This window comes from Streptopelia decaocto, assembly GCF_964273445.1.
Source record: "Streptopelia decaocto genome assembly, chromosome: Z".
Classification (NCBI taxonomy): domain Eukaryota; kingdom Metazoa; phylum Chordata; class Aves; order Columbiformes; family Columbidae; genus Streptopelia; species Streptopelia decaocto.
Genome location: NC_138657.1, coordinates 81,941,165 through 81,960,246, shown reverse-complemented (window position 1 = coordinate 81,960,246; position 19,082 = coordinate 81,941,165). Strand labels below are relative to the sequence as shown.

At 49.6% G+C, this 19,082-nt stretch overlaps 2 protein-coding genes across 2 annotated transcripts in view; one reads left to right on the top strand and one right to left on the bottom strand.

Moving 5' to 3' along the window:
- ALPK2 (alpha kinase 2) overlaps positions 1-12,699 on the top strand; it is a 49,318-nt gene extending 36,619 nt beyond the window's left edge. The window contains exon 10 of the mRNA XM_082075042.1: positions 12,266-12,699. Within this exon, the coding sequence (XP_081931168.1) occupies positions 12,266-12,278 (13 nt within the window). The 3' untranslated portion in view covers positions 12,279-12,699. The remainder of the gene's footprint in view (positions 1-12,265) is intronic.
- Positions 12,700-12,836: 137 nt separating this feature from the next.
- Positions 12,837-19,082, bottom strand: part of NEDD4L (NEDD4 like E3 ubiquitin protein ligase) — a 116,010-nt gene continuing 109,764 nt past the window's right edge. The window contains 7 exon segments of the mRNA XM_082075043.1: positions 12,837-14,183; positions 15,238-15,310; positions 15,610-15,706; positions 15,892-15,999; positions 16,442-16,501; positions 16,798-16,858; positions 18,193-18,266. Coding sequence (XP_081931169.1) covers positions 14,081-14,183; positions 15,238-15,310; positions 15,610-15,706; positions 15,892-15,999; positions 16,442-16,501; positions 16,798-16,858; positions 18,193-18,266 — 576 coding nt within the window. The 3' untranslated portion in view covers positions 12,837-14,080.

Here is a 19,082-nt window from a genome sequence, read left to right as displayed (position 1 = left end):
CAGAGTTCTGTGTGCAAACTCCATCTGCCCTTCTGAAAATACAGATGTGCATTTTAAGTCTACAGAAGGTAGCTGACAATTCGCTTAATCAAAAAAGGAGGGCAAAAGACCTCAAATAATAATAATAAAAAAGGCAAAATGCCACATATTGTCCAAAACCAGCAGAGAAAGACTAAAATGTGCTGCTTTTAGTCCCAGAGGAAACGCTACTTTCCTGCTGTTCCCAGGGTTGTGTTTGTGGGCAGAAGCGGCGCTCGCTGACGTGGCGAGGGCCGGCCCGCCACCCGGGAGCCAGCGCCGAGCCCCAGCGCATTGCGACAGCCGCGCTTGTTTGACATGAAACGCCAGATTGTTTGGAAATTCCTGAAAAAAAAGGGAACTGGTTTGTTTAAATGTCACTGAAGTTGACACAAGGACAAATAATGCAATACACATTGCACACTCATTGGAGGCCCAAACTCTTCGCTTCCCTTGCAAATATGTAGGTATGACCCCGAGCACAGTGGTCCGGCTTTGAAGCGGCACCGCTCAGAGGGAGCGCGGCGTGCGCTGACCTCCGCAGGTCCCTCAGCCACGTGTTCCGTGATCCGGAGGTTCCACTTGGTGTGCACAGCTCCTGTTGACCAGGGCGTCCCTGTACGAAGGTCAACGTTTAATCCGTACGGGAGTTCTTTACTGTCATTTTTCTTATATAAAATGTGGAGGATATGAGGGGGGAAATAGAAGGCTGAGGAATGGAGTCTTTTCTGTCTGGAAAAGTAAAATAATAACTCCAGAACTGAAGGAATAACAACTTACCACAGGGCAAAAATCAGGCTATGGTAGGAAGCTTTTCACGCTGGGAGGATCTAACAAACAGTAAGAAGCTATGTTTGGGCTCTGCAAAACCTTAATTAGGAAATTCTTAAGAACAACAGTTTTGGCAAAAAAAAAGTAGTTAAATATTCTGTGCATGAAGATCTCATTAGTATATTAGGAGGATTGTTTTACTCTATTGCAAAATGGTTTGTGAGTGGTATATATCTCTTCGGAAGAATAAACCGTTGCAGCTGGGTAATTTTCACCATTAGTAGATTATGTGTTCAACAAAGCTCATTTAGGAAGCCTGTTTGAAAGGGCTTTAAAAGCACAGTTACTACTTTTATTTATATGGGCTAGGTTTCAAAAGCCAGTTTCACCATTCAGTTCAAACTGAGGACTTTCAAATCAGGTTCATTTACTTGACATGAAAGAGACTCACCTGAATCAGTTCTCCTTGTTTTTGTTTGTGTTTCTTTCCCCTATACTTAGAATAGTCTGAACTTCATGTGAAAGAAAACTAACCTAGAGAAGGATCGTGGTGCGCACGTAGAGTAAGTGGGGAGAGCTTTCTCTTCCTCACTGGGATGGCCTAAGACCCCCTGTCATCCAGCTCATTTATCACAAACCTCAGGTTAAAGTCAGGTGCAGTTTTGAGGGAGATGGGAAACTAGAGCCTCAGTTGGAGAGGGAGTTAGAGCAGGAGATTCTGGTCTGAAAAATGGGATGCTGGAAGGTGCAGAGGTTTAAAAAGGAAATACGAAGACACAGTCCAGGGAGACCCTGGTTCTGCAGTCGTCTGGAACCCCCGTATTTACCCGTTTTCCTGCCCTAGATTCCAGCCTCACACCTGGTGCACTAATGGCCATTCACTTAGGAGAACCTGAGGTGTATCTTTATGGCTTTACTCCAGCTCTAATGAGCATATAATCAATAGGCTCAAACTGGTTTGGGTTGGCTGTTTCAGCTGTGCAGAAATCTGTTGCAAGGCAGCAGCTGTGGGCATGGCCGGCTTGCTTCAAAACGCGCAGGCAAACCCGGGTCAGAGATTTAGGCTGGATCTTTTTATGGGGAAAACTGACCCATATCCAACAATGTAACGGAATTTGTCCCTGTGCTATGACCTGTTAATTTCAGTGAATCCACGCTGACTTGCATCAGTTTAGGATGTGACCATATGATTTTTAAGAGGAAAGTGCTACAAGAATTCTTGGGCTCGCAGTGGGCAAAGCTGGTGTTTGTCTGTTTATCCCAGGTTACTATAGCATTCAAGGGGCATCAGCTGTCACTAATGTTCAAAGAAGCACATTTACCAGCGCTAATCCCACAGTACAACAAAGGTGAGGCTTACATTGCTGGGACAGTTTAGGTCAGAAGAGGGAAAATGTTGTGACCCTTGTGAGCCAATGGCTAGTGGTTAAAAATTACCTGTTCTGGCCACTCTGACTACTAGAGAAAGATTAACTTAGAGCAGCATGAAGTAGAGCAAAGGTATTTAACCTGGAAGCCATGATCTCTTCTGGTTCCTACTGGGGCTCAGTAAATGAAATTGATTTGAGTTTCCCAATCATCAGACTCATTACATCAGTTCTAGATCATCCTGGCATTCCACATAACGATTCAGCATCTGACACGTGCGACACAAAGAATTCAGGTTGAGCATTATCTTCGTGTTAGGGGTGTAAAGTCTGACAAACAGTGTGCTGTCCATGAAATTTCTGTTTCCGCAGCAAAATAGTTCTGAATAGAATTTAAGCAAGGTTGATGTAAGCAGATGCCAGCAGCTAAAACTTGGGTTCCTTTACCTGCTCCCTGTGCAGCCGCAGTTACTGGGGTGCTGAGCTCAGCCTGCCCAGGCCAGCGCGGTGCTCCCCTGAGCCCAGGCCCCCCAGCCCGTCCGAGCCGCCGTGGCCGGCAGCGCATCCCCGGCACGGCGCCGATCCTGGACGTGGCAGCCGCAGCCAGGGGTGCCGCTTAGACATTTGCAAAGGACAGAGGTTTCTGTAGCCTCCCATCCCTCCTGCGTTTTACCAGGAGGTTGCTGGGCCTCCCTCTCACGTGCTGTGAGCAGCCAGGGGCACGGCCGAAACCTGCCCTGCTGGCCTGTGTGCGCAGTGTGCACAGGAGGAGCCAGCAAGGAGCCATGGTAGGGCTGCTTAAATACAGTTTGGTAGGCTGGTTTGGTTTTCTTTTCTATATTCCTCTGCACCTGTTCCCCCAGTTAAATGGAAAAATAACATGGCTATAGTATCAATGTTTGGAGGCAAAGAGTAGTGACAAAAAAAGAAAAAAATAGTCATTGTTTTACGTGACGTTGCAGACACTTTCCTTACCAAATGTAAACTCTATACAGATCCCGTGTTTAGTAACATACTGGTTATTCCAGTCCTGGATGCTACAGCTCTGCTGAACTGAAGTACTTTTCGCAAATCGTGATTCCAAGCCGTCGGACAACAGGCATTGTTTCTTTCCCTAGCGTGTCTCTGCGGGTGAGGGTCCTGTGACCTGCGTGTCGCAGGGGGAACGGGCTCCTCAGGTGCAGCTGGTCTCTCTGTGCCCAGATTGGTGCAGGTGCTGAGCGCCAGGTGTTCTGAGTTCTCTTTGTGTGTTCAAAGAGATTTCTGAAGTGGAGAGAGGACTAAAGCAAGAAAAGCGTATTTGTTACTGCTATGGAAGGTATTTTCTTTCAGTAAGCAGAAGCTGGTTTTTGGTTGGAGGCCTGAATGGCTATAGCATTTGTTAACTGGCCCGTGATAACCATGAGCAGTTTACGTGCTGCAGGTAACTTGCACTTAGAAACAACAGGGAGCAAAATATGGATCTTGAGCTCCAGACAAAATGAAGCAGTAGCAATTCCTGGCCAGGCACTGAGAACTAAAACACTATTTAACAAAAGTATTGAAAGAAGAATTAAACCCCAGACGGGGTTTGGGAGCTCCACAGGTGTTCGGACAAACAGCAAGTTAGTGAGGTTAGTGAGATCAGGTGTGAGGGAGGCTCAGGGGCCGCGCTGTAGGCTTTTCAGTTTGTAAGTGAAAGTCAGCGTAGTGAAGCCTGCAGAGCAGCCTCTGGTGAGCTGGAGAAGTTTGCCTCTTGCACTGGATATTAAATTCACTGGATAGCACAGCTCTGGGTTTCTTGAGACTGCCCTTCTGGACCGGCTGCGGCGGAGTGAGCGAGCTTACGCCCCACGAGTAAGTGGACTGCTGGTCTTTGGCTGTTACAGGGTGACTCACATTTCGGTACTCAGTAATTAAAAGAGGAGGTGTTGTGCCTGTGGTGCGCGTTAGATTTGATGCCCTTGATAGAATAGATATCTATGGGAAAGGAGCTGGATTAGAAGTAAATCACCAGAAAACTTGCCCTCCCCTGCCCACCCCCTCATCCTTCATGCCGTCTCTGAGGGTAGTGCAAAAAACCGATGTGGTTAATGGGATCGGAGGGGGCTGCATGTTTTGGCTTGAGCATGTGTGATGGTGTCTGTGGTTCGTGTTCCCAGCGGGGCTGGGGCTTTCTGGGTGAGGTTGCTCGGGATGGAGCAGCAGGGCCTTGTCCAGGTGAGCTCCTGGAAACGGCGGCTCTGCAGCCACTAGCTGAGCAGTGTGCGCAGAGCTCCCAGAAGCGTTCTGCTGAGCGGGGTCCCAGCGCCAGCGGGGCTGGGGTCCCAGCGCCAGCGTGGTGGCCCGGGCTGAGGCGACCCTGCCCCAGCGGCTCAGGTCTGGCTGCGCTGGGGCCTCCACACCAACTGGCGTGTGCTAGTGTCTGAGAACAAAGAACATCTTATCCTACAACTCACTGTGAAACACCTGCTGTGAAACAAAACCATAGGGTAATGTGGCTGGTCCTTGTGCCTGTGCCTGTAACTCACTGTTGGTGTGTGGCTGCACCAATGTGCGCTTGTTTGCAGAAGGAGCCCGAGCTCCGTGGAACAGGGAAGAGTTTCTTGCGGTCTCGTGGGTGGGGAGGGGAAGATTAGTGACTGTATGCACGAGCTCTTTAAAAAAGCACGCCTGGCTTTGGAAAAGCTATTAGCAATTGGATGCAAATAATAGGAATTAGCTGCCTATGTAATCACATAGCAGTTCAGATCACCAGAGCTCTGAATCTGTTGCCATGACCTCACTGGTTTGCCAGGTTACACAATGTTGTGCTCAGAATACAGTTGGAAGTAAAATGAATTTGAGGCTTCCTTTTTTTGTGCTTCACCTTTAATACCTCGCTGCATCGGTGTTGGTGTTTGAAAGAGGAACTAGTTCGCTGGCCAAACTAATTCCCCTTTTTTTATTTGACATGGAGAAGTGAAGATCTACTTGTGAAAGAGGGTTTTTAAAGGAAAAAAGTGGGGGAGGAGAGAGGAAAATTCTCTTTGGTTTGTAGTAAGTGTCTGCTCTAAATATCCGCCTTGAGAATGTTTTTATTTGGAGATACTGCTGAGGTGTTTCGGTAATTTTTGGTTTTGGACCAGGGCATCTGCTGCGTTGGTCCATAGTGACCCCGTGGGGATGTGTTTCGTGGCCGTCGATAGCCCCGTGATGCGCTGCGGCGTCTGTCTAAGCTGCCATTGGCTCTGTGTTCTGAGCGTTTACGCGTCTGTTTAGTCTCAGAGGAATCGTTTTTATCTACAGAAGCCTGAATTTTGTTTGGGATTGTTTGCTTGTTTATTTTAAAAGCTAAAGCTTTCTCCTGGCACTGAAACAACACTTTCCAACCTCTGGCTGGTTTTTGGTTGTATTGGTAGTCAGTTAAGCACATGCTGTTCTTCTTTTATTAATAGTAATCTCAGTGAATTAATTTTTACTTTTATGAAGTAGAACGCAGACTTGAGTTCATATAAAGATCAAGTAAAAATGAGTTATTTTCATGTTCAGGTGAGGACTCAAACATGTAATTTGCAGTAATTTCACATGATTTCCTTTCAAGGCTCATTCAGGGATTCAGAAAATATTCTCTCTGCTTACTAAATTAAAAAAAGTTTGCGGGATAGATTCTGTATGAAATGAAATGTAGAACTCACCTGCTGTTCTAGAATGCTCCTGAAAACTGCTTTGTCTTCTGAGCAAACTTACTCTGAGTGGACACAGCAGAGCAGCACGTGCAGCGGGCTGAATCTGTGTCCCGGGGCGGTGGGTTATTTGCTGTGGCCGCGAGCTGCTCTTTTCACGCTGACACGAGGATCCGTCGCGGTGTCCGTGGTGCGGCTGTGCTGTGCAAGGGTGGCACCGGCACGGCTGTTAAACATTACTGGCCTGCCGGGGCTCTGCTGGGACGTGGGATGGGACGGGGCTGCGGTGCCAGCGCCCGGTGCGGGTTCTGTCACTGGGCAGGGCTGCGGTTCTGGGTGCCTGGCAGGGCTGCGGTTCTGGGTGCCTGGCAGGGCTGGTTCTCAGCAGCACCCGCTGCGGTGCCAGCGCCCAGTGCGGGTTCTGTCACTGGGCAGGGCTGCGGTTCTGGGTGCCTGGCAGGGCTGGTTCTCAGCGGCACCCGCTGCGGTGCCAGCGCCCGGTGCGGGTTCTGTCACTGGGCAGGGCTGCGGTTCTGGGTGCCTGGCAGGGCTGGTTCTCAGCAGCCCCGGCTGCGGTGCCAGCGCCCGGTGCGGGTTCTGTCACTGGGCAGGGCTGTGGTTCTGGGTGCCTGGCAGGGCTGGTTCTCAGCAGCCCCGGCTGCGGTGCCAGCGCCCGGTGCGGGTTCAGCCCCAGCTGCTGGAGGCTGGTGGGTTGTAGGAGCCGGGGGCTGGTTTTGGTGCCTCTGGGATAGCAGGGTTGTCACTGGCCCTCAGCAGACTGACAGTGTGTGAACGGGTGTGCCCTGGTGCAGAGAGGGACCTGTGTTTTAATGTTGTGAAATGTGCCTTCTGCTGGGGAATTGCACCTGCGTTTCCAGTGTGACTGGTGATTTGGGGTACGATATTCTTGTGGATAGCTTGTTGGAGCTACTTCATGTACGTGAACTTGAGAATGTTAAATATTAATCGTTCTTATCAGCCCTCTGTAAGCAGTAAGCCAGCACACTGGTTTAAGTTCAGGTAGATGAGCAAACGCTCTGGGGCAATTAATGAAACTGAGTGGCTGGTGTAGCAAGATTCAGTGTGTTTGACACTTCTTAAACGCCCCGTGCTAATTTGGGGTTCGTGGGCAGGTACCACGCTGCTGGGACAGGCGGCTCTGCCGCGCTCTGGAGCCGGCTGGAGATCATGCAGTTTGAATTACAATTAAAAATAGTGCTTTTAAAGTGTTATTTATAATAATGATACTTTTTATTTGCATGAAGGTTTGTGTGGTTTGCAGTGGGTGGTTGGGTTGGTTTGTGGTTTGTGTGTTGGGGCATGAGGACAAGAGAAGAAATCGGCACGCAGTACTGAGGGGTGATATGTGTTGCTTATTTGAGCTCTCTGATCCAGCACCTAGTGAAGTGACGGGTATTGGACTGTGTCCCTAATTTTTAATAAAAATCAACGTTCTCTCTGTGCTTCTTTAATTCAGCTATTTTAGGGTAAATTTTTCAGTCCAGAGGACCTTGTGTTCCATGGATGAGCATTTGAACAAGTTCATTTGATTGGCCTATTGAAACTGTTGGTGTGACCGTTTAAAGATTGTTTTGATCTTGTTAGCTATACCTCATGAATGAACGTATGTGCTGTTAGCCAGACATCATGAGTGTATGTACCTTGTGGACCTTATAGCATGTCTGACAGGCTATACTGAAGTGTAAAAGTTAGCGGGGAAAGAAGAAGTATGGTACTGGGAAAGAGTTGGAATGCTTTTGTATGGAGAAACCATGCCTCCCAAACCTGGAGAGTGCCCTGGCACCCAGAGAGGGCAGGCTGCTTCACGGGGGGTTGTGTCTGCCAGAGGTGGAATGGCTTTTCCGGAGCTGCAGCTGGGCCGCGGGGGACAGTCTCCACGACCCAGGCCCAGGAGTTTCTCATGATCTGTAGGGGCTTTTCCATGTGTTTCAGGGTCTAATTCACATGTCACAGTGTGAAGGGTTTTGCTGAGCCCCTGTCTGGGTTTCTGGGTGGTGTTCCCCTCCCACCGTTGCCCGCCAATGGGACAGGGAGAGCAGAGCAAACAGGACACGCGATGGGTGACCGGAGGACGGGCCCTGGTCGTTGGACTCCGGCCCCGGGGCACGGGCGGCTGCAGGCAAACAAAGATAGTGAGACAGATGTGTATGTGTATCTACACGTTGGCCTGAGAGGCCAAAAAGAGAAAAGGTGTTTTTTATTGGTAACTGTCCCACAGGAAAACCTAATGACAGTTGTTTCTGCAGATGAACTTAGAGCTGCCGTGCCAGTCAGATGATCTCGGGTCTCTGCAATGCGGCTGGCGCTGGTGCCGTGCCGTCGGCGCTGGTGCCGTGCCGTCGGCGCTGGTGCCGTGCCGTCGGCGCTGGTGCCGTGCCGTCGGCGCTGGTGCCGTGCCGTCGGCGCTGGTGCCGTGCCGTCGGCGCTGGTGCCGTGCCGTCGGCGCTGGTGCCGTGCCGTCGGCGCTGGTGCCGTGCCGTCGGCGCTGGTCGGTGTGAGGGCTCTGGCTTTCCGGGTCTGTGGAGCAGGGGCGCGGGGCCGTGCCCGCGGGTGCCTGGTGCTGCCGCGCTCTCGTGGTCCTGCTGCCTTGGTGTGGGCAGAAGGTGCAGGATCCGTACCAGAAATGTTTCCATAGAGGCTGCTGTAGATGGAACTGTCATTCAGTACAAAATCTAAGAAACCGTCGCTTCCTAACCATGGTGAATATTTTATAAGTGCCCTCTGAAGTGCTTTGAATTGCTGTTGTTCACAGCAGGAAAGCGATGCAGTGAAGGAGGGTTCTGGGATGGCAGGGGAAGTGTTGGCAGTGGTGGGGACAGGCGGCCCTCGGTTCCATGGGCTGCGGAGGAAGGAAATGCCTGGACTCGCACAAAATATTAACATCTAGCTGCTTCCAAGCGTGTAGGTTTTTTGTTATTGTTCCGTGTAAAGAAACCCTTATTAAACTAAAGATACGTTCTGCATCACACTGAAATATTTAGAGGTACAGCAGAGAAGCATCTGTCCACTGCATGCGACTAATATTTGCTGAGCATTGATTTAGCGTCCATCTCTGTTATTCTTTAACTTCAGGCCAGGGTTCAAAGTTTACCGTGTGTTTAAAAGCTGATTTTGCAGGGAGGTCGTGTCCTCTGGCTGATGCGGTAGCGGTGGGAGCCCGCGGGGTGAAAAGGGGCTTTGGGAGCCCATACAGTAACCTGTGTGGCACGTCCGCAGCCGCGCAGGGGTGCGGGCAGCCGCGTGTCAAAATGGAGCAGTCGCTCCGAAATGGCGGAACAAGCTCTGCGTTCGTCCCACCGTTTTCCGCACATAAGCGGCAAAAATGAAGTTGTGCTTATACCTTGTGCAGTTGCACAGTGTAACTTGCTGGAAATGGTAGATGTTTCAACCAGGTTATTTGCAACGCATTGTGGTAAATTACTACACCGCTGAAAAAGATATGTGAATTTGAAAAAATAAGCCAGACGCATCACATTGAAAGGCTGTCAGGGTAGAAGAGAAGAGATTTCTTTATGTTTGTGACGAGTTTCTCTTTTTAATTGTATTTTATTACACTTTAGACTTTCAAGTTTAATCTGTAAAGCTGATGAATCAACCAGAGCAAACGGCACAATATAAATGGGGTGAAAACTGCAGATGCGTTTGAGCAAGAATAAATGGAACTGGAGCAAGGCTCTCAGTCACAGCCTGGGGAGAGTCACCGGGGATGACCAAGAGACGGTTGTCTCTGGGCCCTGTGCGGGAGCCGTTCCTGTGGGGGTGCCAAGCAAACCGGGGGCCTGTCCACGGACTGACAGGGGCTCGTGTGTGGAGTTACTTTGCAGTGGAAGAAAAGCCCAAAACTGAGCTTGTCATTCGGGCGGGTTTGAACCTCGGAAGGTTGCTGGAGCAGAGCTCGGCTCTGGTTTTTAATGGTATTTCAGCCATGATTGCCAGTAGGTTTTCAATGCCCAAGTTCTCGTGAGTTATAACTAAGTATTCAACAATAGCTGTAATTCTCACATGCACAGTTGCTCTGCTGTGTTATCCCTACTTGATTAATGTCCTAGTACACAGAATGAATTTCTGGGCATTGGCATTCACTGGGTGCAGGGTCTGGCTGCCCCGCCGTTCTGCGGACAAGGGAAAATGACCATAGACACTGTGCTCAGACTGCTGCTAATGCTGGAATTTCCCATGGTGCAGGAAACTGTGTTTAAATATATCGATTCTATGGCTGTTGATGTGCAGAGAGCCCGTCACCCCCGCTGGAGCTGCTCGGCCCTGCTGTTCGAAGCGCCTTCGCTGGGCGCGCGGCTCTTGGCGCCTCCTGGCCTGTTCTGTTGGGATCTTGTCCAGCTGGGCCTTTAATTTGATCTGGTGTATGGGTTGTTTTTGTTAATGACGGTAAGCGTAAAAAAGAGCGGGAATTAACGTGGATAGCGCAGGTTTTTTCCTTAGCGAGTGGCTGCAGAGGTGGCATGCGGGATGTGACACGCGGACGTGGGGCTCGGGTGGGTTTGCTTCGGGGCGGGAGGCAGTTTGTCCCAGCCGGATGCTGCGGGGGCACCGGCAGCGGGTCCGCCCGCAGCTCCACAGCGCCGCTGGCGGCCGGGGAGGCGCACCGTGCTCACCGAGGGGGCTCTTTGGGCAGAAACGTGAGGCAGGGTTTTCTGTGGGGTCTTCGCTGGTGCTGGTTTGGTTTATATTTAAATCAGGCATTCCCACTGAGAACAGAAAATACAACATTAGTTCCATTGCTGTTAGCAGGACGTTGTTCTTAGCGCTACATCAGAATTGTAACACTGAAGATCAACCCAAATTTCCCAACAGGCAGACTTGTATTGTTAAACAAGTTCACTTGGTTGCAAGTATTTTGTTTGTAGTTTGTACGTTATTGTGGGCTGCAGAAAAGTCATAGAAAATGTGCACTAAGAGTGACAGAACATTCACAGGTGTTTCAGGTGTGGCGTTCAGGACAGGTGTTTGACTGTGGGCTTTGTGCGGTCCCTGCAGAATCGCATCGTTCCGGAAGGTCCCGCGGGAGCCTGCGGGAGCACTGCAGCTCTTGGTGTAGGATAGTGACGGGGGATCCGCTCGGGCGCTGAGGTGCACGTTGTGTGTTTGCTCTGCTGGCACCAGAGAACGCTGCGCAACCACTGTCCTTGTGTTAATTGCTCAAATCCTCATCAAGTTGCCCTCTGCAGGTGCTTGTGCACCAGTGGCCAGTGGGATTTTTTCTCAGGAACACGTTTTATTCAGCTGAAAAGGTGTATGAGTGACTGTTCCGTGCACGCAGTGAGGATCGGGGGAATCTGAAACCTGTGGCGGGTGTGAATCGCTAAGGGAGAGGGGGGGGCGGGAGCGTGGGCCAAGTATAAACTGCTGTAGCTTCTAAATTCTTTATTAAATATTTAATTAAGTTGCATCATTTCATTACAACAACTTCATTTTGTCACATTGAGCTTTCGCTGTCAGGAAAACAAACTACAATTTCTTTCACTGCTCTTCAGAAAATAAACGGAAAAAAAATGACATTTGTCTATAAAGAAATCCTTCCCCCACAGTGTATCAAATCTAATCACAGGTTAAACTGCATTAATTGTGAAAATGAGCATTATTTATGAGTTGTACTTTTAAAATGAATTTTAAGGTAGTTTAGCATAATTTCGAAGAGCCATCTAGTATAGGAGGTGATTTAACAAAAAACAGACCCAAAAAATCAGTGTGAATTTACTCTGGAATGTTTGACACTTGTGCACGTTTGGAAATGTTAATGCTGCTGTTTAACGTAGCCCTCGTTCAGCAGCACCGAGCACAGCAGGGCTGCTCTCTGCGCCGACGCTCCGGGCCGCCTGGAGCCGCTGCGGCGCAGACGCACCGCGCTGCGCTGCGGGCGAACCGCGTGCTGCGCAGCTGGGAGAGCACCAGGCGTGGGTGAAAACCATTTAGAAAAGGGAAAAACCACCCGCCACGTCAGTGGAGAAGGAGCCTGGACAAACAGCCGCTGGTGCGCGGGACAGGGCGGCGGGTGTGTGGCATTCATATCATTAGATTCCAGTTTGATAAGCGTCCTGTGCATTTCAAATGTGCATTACTTAGTGCAGCGCCCTAACAGGTGGGTGAAGGCTGCAGGGGTTTTCTTTGTTGTTCTAATTTTAAATACAAAAGCATGTTTTAAAATGTACATTAGTTTTCTTCTATTTTTAATTAAGATGTCCAATCCAGTAATGGACCTTTTTTTTTCCTGCTTTTTAGTAGCAAGCAAGTACAGGTTTAAGTACCACCTTTGGGATTGCCATTTATTAGCAAAAATAAGCAGCTGAACAGGCCCTTCAGAAAGGCTGTTGGGCTGTTCTGGGGTGTGTGCTGTGCGAAGAAAGGCACAACGCTGGGGTGCAAGTCCCCCTGCTTTGTGGTTTAGATGTTGGAGGTGAATGACACTTCGCTACCCTTTTTTCCTAGACCGATGCCTTGAGTGCAGCTGGAGGCCCAGGAGGCGTCCCGGCCGGACAGCGCAGCCGCAGCTCGGACCCAGGGACAGCACCGCGGCCGTGCAGCGAGCGCTCTGCACCACACACTCCCTCTCCTCTGCGACTCCGCACAGCTGGCGCCGCTGACTCTGCTCCTCGCTTACTGCACACTGAAGGTGCGTGGAAACACTTGTTACCTTGCTCTCTCAGATACGGGCCATTTCCTCGTGTTTGGGCTCTCATCTCATGTGAAAGGTCAAAGGAACGCCAGGAAACTCAGCAGCAAAGGAATCTTTGCCTGTGTTCACGTCCCAGAGCAGCCTTGCCCACACACCTGTTAGTGCTCAAGCTGCGTTAGTGCGCGAGCACGGCGGAACGTTTCTGCTCGGGGCTCCTGCTCCTGCCCGGCCGGAAGCGCTCCGGCGAGGAGCCCAGGATTGGATTTGGCACGGGGCATCTTGCTTCAGGAGCACTGCAGGGGTTCTGGGGAAAGCCTGTCCACACTGAGCGTTAAACGGCTGCGGCTCTGGTGCTGCTGGCATCATTAACTTCAGCCCGTCAGATACAAATCTTTCACTTTTAATCTGTCACAAAAGAGATGCAACTCTGACAGTATAGTTTAAGCATGCAACATGTCATAGGTAACAAAATTGATTAGATAGTAGTGTATATTAAATAAATCTTTGTGATTAAGTAAAAAATAAATCACCAAACAATTGCTGAGAACAAGTCTGCAGGCTCAGCTCTACATCTGTTTGTTTCTTTTATACATCAGCAGCAGCCAAATTCACAATTGATAGATATTGCACCAGAAAGACATGTGCAGTGAAAAGGAATAGAATCACATTGATGTTTATGATAAAAACCAGATATGATTTCCATGTGGTACATAAAGTGCCTTTAGAGTGGGTGCAGTTAGAAACAAACCAAACCCCATTGTTACTTAGATATCATCAGCAAATGCATACAGATAGGAGACAAACAGCTCTGTTTTCCATAGTGCCAAATCACACAGTGCCAGGTTTCATTCAGAATGCCTCCATTGCAAACAGTAAAGAGGAAGGGATAAAAGAATCACTGTACAAAGGTAATGAGAGGGTTAAGCATATTTTCCTAGAATGGTTAATGCCAACCCTACCCCAAAATGCTTTATAGTACACGTAAATATTAGCAATAATGAGGCAATTTCTTTATTGAGCATGGGATTTGGCATGCCATGGTATGATTCTCCCCTGACTGGTAACTATTCTAATATTTATACAAAAATGCAACATCCAGTCCATAATTCTGGATACAGAACTATCTCTGTGCTCAATGAGAAGAGTTGCTCTCCACACACGGCCCACGTAGAGCTTATTTCCAACACAGCTTGCTCCTGCTTGCTTAATGGCTGGGGAACGTGGGGCTCAGCTGTGTTCTGCAGAAAGGACACTGGCAGCGAGTCTGGTATGAAATTAAGAAAAATGCTCATTTTTCCAAGTACATGATATTTAATTGCAATGAAACAAAATCTGAAAATGTCTAAATCAATTAAAAAGTAAACATGAGTTGTAATACTATACCTGTAAAATTATTAATTCCATTCATTGTCATTAGAAATTAGGTAAAATATTTATTAAGGGCTTTGCCTACAGAGGCACAACATAAATAGAGTAAGTCCTGCTGAAATGTGGTCAGAGTCCCGGTGGCGGAGCCGCGGGGCAGCGGCACCCAGGGTTTGCTCCGTGAACCCGCCAGAGCCACCCGGTCCCTCGGCAAGCGCCAAAGTGCACGCGGAACTTGCTTGAAGGGCGAAAAAGGCGGCGGTTTAATCCACTCCTTCAAATCCTTGAGCATTTTCAACTGCCATGAGCAGCTTCTCTCGCAGATCTTCAAAAGATTCATAAAGAGGTAAGTCTAGGCGATTAAAGCTGAAATGTAGGAGGAAAAGAACCGTTTAATTATTCACTGAAAAACACACAAATTTAAAGACAAAGGAAGCATTAACTGATTTGGGGCCCTAGCAGAGGATGTGTCTTATTGTCCTCAGGTGCAGTGGCTGCCCGGTCCTGTGCAAACCGAGCTGGTGCTCGCGGTGGCCGCGGTGGCGCCGAGCCCAGCGCTGCCGGGCGGCTCGGCCTCCACAAACAGCGCCTGGCGGGAAGGGGAATTTGTTACATTTGGGAAGGGAAAAACCCCAAACAAACAGAAAAGCCCCACCGGCTGTTAGTGACTGAAAACGTCTCTGTCAAAAGGCTGGTTGTGCAGAGGTGGCGTGAATTTGTGGGACAGACGCTCTGCCCTCTGGGAGCGAGACGGAACAGCCAAAAGAAGGTCTCGGAAAGGTCCTGTAAAATCTAGCCGAAGTCTAACGGGGAATTGAAACATCAGGAGGACAGGTGGGTTCTGGAACGTGGTAGGGCTGGTTTGGTGTGTTTGTTCTAACAAAACTTTTACATTTTTCCTAAGGCACAAGGCCCTGGGAAGCCATGAGGAGTTTGGTGGGAGGGACAGGCGTGACATGTCCGCGACACCCGGGGACTCTGCAGCCACAGCGCGTCCTGGGCCGCGCTGCACCCGCCGCACCGGACCGTGACCGTGCCGCAGGTACCTCACGCGAACAGACTCTTAGGGCTGTGACACGGGGAAAAGGCTCCTCGCAGGAGGGATTCAAATTACTTCCGTGTGTCAGAATGTCAGTTTAATAGCCCAGTGCTTTTCCCAGTTTGCAGGCTACCATAGCACTTCAAATATGATAGCTAGCATTTGGTATAGAGGGGTAGCAATTTCTTCAAACGTAGTGTAAGATAAAGTGGGAAATAGCTATTTCTTCTCTCTAGCACACATAAGGAGTTACTAGAAGTCCTGAGTTGAAAGGGTTACTTGGAATATGATCAAATAGCATTAAAGCGTCAGGCAGTTGTCCCTTTCCTGGCAGCACAACAATCCCGAAAAGCCGTGTAACTTCGTGCTTGGAGGACTTACCATGTGTGAGCTCTGGGCAGCTTATCGGGACTTCCCCATTGCTCTATTGTAAACAGCTGAGGCCCGTTTGAACCTGGGTGAAAACAAGTGTCATATGAAATATCAAGTGACTACCTAAGTATTATTTTAAAAGTTAAACGCGTGCATAAATTGTAGGCTAGACTTTTCATCCGGTACAAACTCTCTTAATTAAAACTACGCTGAAGGAAATAGGAATGTGGTTATTGTTCCAGGTCCAGTTAGCTTGTTAAGTTTATCTGACTACCTTTGCATGCAGTGCACATAATGCACAAGGAGTAACCCGGACATGAACACTCCCAGACCGAACGCTGGTTAAACACGAGTTCGCGGGGCGGCGGGAGGGGAGCTCACCGTAGAGTTCAGCAAAGCCGTTCATAGGCACGCGGGACGTCCCGGTGACAAACTGCAGCAACCGGATCCGCTTCTCCGCATCCATCAGGAGAACGGCCTGTTGACAAACACACGCGTCACTGCCTTTTCACGGCCACGGCTGTAGAGACCGTTGTTAAAAACAAAACCCGAGTAAGTTGTCTGTATCGGACTGTAACAGACATGTAACGGGCTCCACAAACAACACAGTAACTATGACTTTTTGGAATAGCTGGGGAAGCATATGTGATAAACCACTATTACCTTCCAGAACCACTGGATAACGGGATGATTGGGGCAGTATCCATTTTTGTAGATCGTGTGTTGTCTCCAGTCGTTAACATCAACATCGCCAAGGCCACACATCAGTAACTGCACAGGGAGGTAAATTGTTAGGGTGTTAATTGAAGACGGGATCGCCTTATCCTGGACACTTAATCAGGCAAACAAGGTCACGCCCGCCGCGGTGCCCGCAGAGGGAGCCGCGCTGCTCCTGGGGAGCCGCTCGCAGGCTGTTCCGGAGGAGGCGCCTGCGCCCCCCCGCGCTGCGCCGGGCTCCGGCACGGCCCGGCTGCTGCCGGCTCAGAGGGCTCCTCACACCTGCACACGCTCAGCGCCTCGCTGGGTAATTACCATCTCTGGTGCTTTCAGGTCATCTATAGATTTAGTAATTAGGGAGAAAAATATCATTTCCAGCTACAAGCAAAGCATCTTTGTCAGCAAATTCACTTACGATGAGCCTAGAACATAAGGCATCTTGTTGTGATGAGCATTATGAATCTGTTGTTTGTGGATTTCAATTCAACAAACTCACCTCTAGTTCATTTTCATCAAAAATTTTAATCAGATCAATAGGAAGAAGTTCTGTGAATCCCTAAGAGAAAGAACAGCAAAGTTAGAATTATCATATCACGGAAAATTAAGTTTTATCTAACTGGATCTTTGGGTTTAGAAATGAATCACCCAATTTAAACTTGAAAGAGAATGACCTTATTCTTACCAGGGCAAGATGATATGTTCTTATACAAGGTGAAACTGAGATCATAAGATCATCCCAGAATTAGTGCGGTTCTGCAGAGCTCCCCACCCCTTAATGCACACACTCGTGTAACAAGTCTGCATTAAAAAACCATAGTTTTGGGAAAAAGCCCAGCAGGTAAAGCACCTTACCTCCAAAAACGCGTTCATCTGCTTCTGAACTCTGTTGACGAACCTCCACTGGATGACCAGGCTGCAGGAAACCAACAGAACACGTGAGTATTCTCAACAGAACCCGCAACCTCGCTGCTCCCACGTTTCCACCCCTCAGAGTTCCAGGTTCCCGGCTGCACCCTCAGCGCCTCCGGCCGCTCTGAGCAGCGTCTGCGTAGCTGCGCGCATTGATCTCGTGTGGCTGATGGAAGTGGTGGCTCTGGCACGGGACACAAGCCGCACGCGCTCCGTGTTCTCCAGAGCCGGGGGGGCGATGCCGCGGGGCCGCTGAGGCGCCGGTCACCCCGCGTCCTCTGGACACGCACCCCAGGAAGCCGGAGCCTCCGCTCTGGGTGCTGTCATTGCTGTTGCCTAAATAATTACACATTCTGTTCTTCAGACCTCTGACTAATTAACAGTCTACAAAATTTGAGGATAGATGTAATTCGATATAACAAACTGCCTATAAATAACTAGATACACAAAAACGTGCAGTATCAAAGGAAAAGGCTCGTGTTTCAGTGCCAGCCACCTCAGGACACGAGCAGCTAGTGAGTCAGTTTATCTGCCTGCCTTTGCTGCTGCAGCAAACGCTGCACAGGAAAGTAATGCGCACACATCACCCGATACTCTGTTCGGCAATGCTGCTCCGTGATCTACACGACATCTGTGGTATCACGTAAGTGCTACATACGCGTGAGAAGTCATCGCTTGGATGGTACGACACAAGAATAAAATTGTAACTGTTGCATTAATCATTTCCAAATGAGCACACACCAGCATTGACTGTAAAGTCAGAAAATCCGGTAACCAGCCACAACAGTTATCTGGGTGTAAACCTGACCGACCACGCGTTGCCAAGAGCTTTTCCTTTCTGCACGGTACTGAGGTGATGGAGATTTAAAAAGTTTATGATGTCTAATATTGTGCATCTTAATACTGAAAAAAAGACACAAGTGAAAAATTAAAGAGCTGGGAGTGCAAATATATTGCGTGCAAAATAATGAAAAAGAATGGTAAAAGCAGCAATGTGTTCTTGTTCCACCGCGACGGCAGTTGGGGTGACAGAGAACAAGGTGCAGTTCTCCATGCGGAATCGCATACAGGTTCCCCAGTTCCTGCAGGGAAGCCCACGGGATGAGCAAATCCACACGTGGTCGGTCAGCAACCCCAGCCCCGCGGCGCGTGACTCATGGGAAAGGTATAAATTCAGACTTTGTGAGGAGGGCGTATGAACAACGTAACAACAGGATTTAGTGTAAAGGGTCTCTGCTGCTGTGCTGCGGCACCAACTGCAGCGAGCGCAGCGGGGTCGGTTCTGGGACAGGAACAGCTGCGCTTCCTACGGCAGCAGCGCTTCCGGAGAACACTTACTCAATGTACTCCCGCTTGTTCTCGTTTGTTACCATGATTTCCGACCCATTGGGCTTCAGGTCAACTTGATATGTCTGCATTGAAAACACAACACAGCAGCACATGAATTCAGGGCACATGGTCCTGCAGCAGCGTGTCACACAGTGTCACAAAATCGTTCTGCTAATGGCTAATGAGACATCAACACAGTCTGCCTGTAAAAATGGCAGCAGTAGGGACAAACGAGGATACGATCTTTTCTAAGACTGACTCCTGATTCATATTCATTAGTAAGTGAGCAAATCATTCCAGGAGGGGAGAGGGGAAAGGAGAAAGGGAGGCAAGAAGGGAGATGGAGGGGGGGAGATGGAGGTGGGGAGAGAGGGAGATGGAGGGGGGAGAAGATAGAGGGGGTGAGAAGATAGAGGGGGGGAAAAGATAGAGGGAGGGGAAGATGGGGGGGGAGAAGATAGAGGGGGGAGAAGATGGGGGGGAGAAGATTGGGGGGGGAGAAGATAGAGGGGGGGGAGAAGATAGAGGGGGGAGGAGAGAGAGGAGGGAACATAGAGGGGGGAGAAGATAGAGGGGGAGAAGATAGAGGAGGGAGAAGATGGGGGGAGAAGATAGAGGGGGGAGAGAAGATAGAGGGGGGAGAGAAGATAGAGGGGGGGAGATAGAGGGGGGCAGAAGACAGAGGGGGGGAGATAGAGGGGGGCAGAAGACAGAGGGGGGGAAGATAGAGGGGGGAACATGGGGGGGAATATAGAGGGGGGAGAAGATGGGGGGGAAGATAGAGGGGGGAAGATAGAGGGGGGGAGAAGACAGTGGGGGGGGAAGATAGTGGGGGGAGACGAGAGAGGGGGGGAACATGAGGGGGGAAAAGATAGAGGGGGGAGAAGATAGAGGGGGGG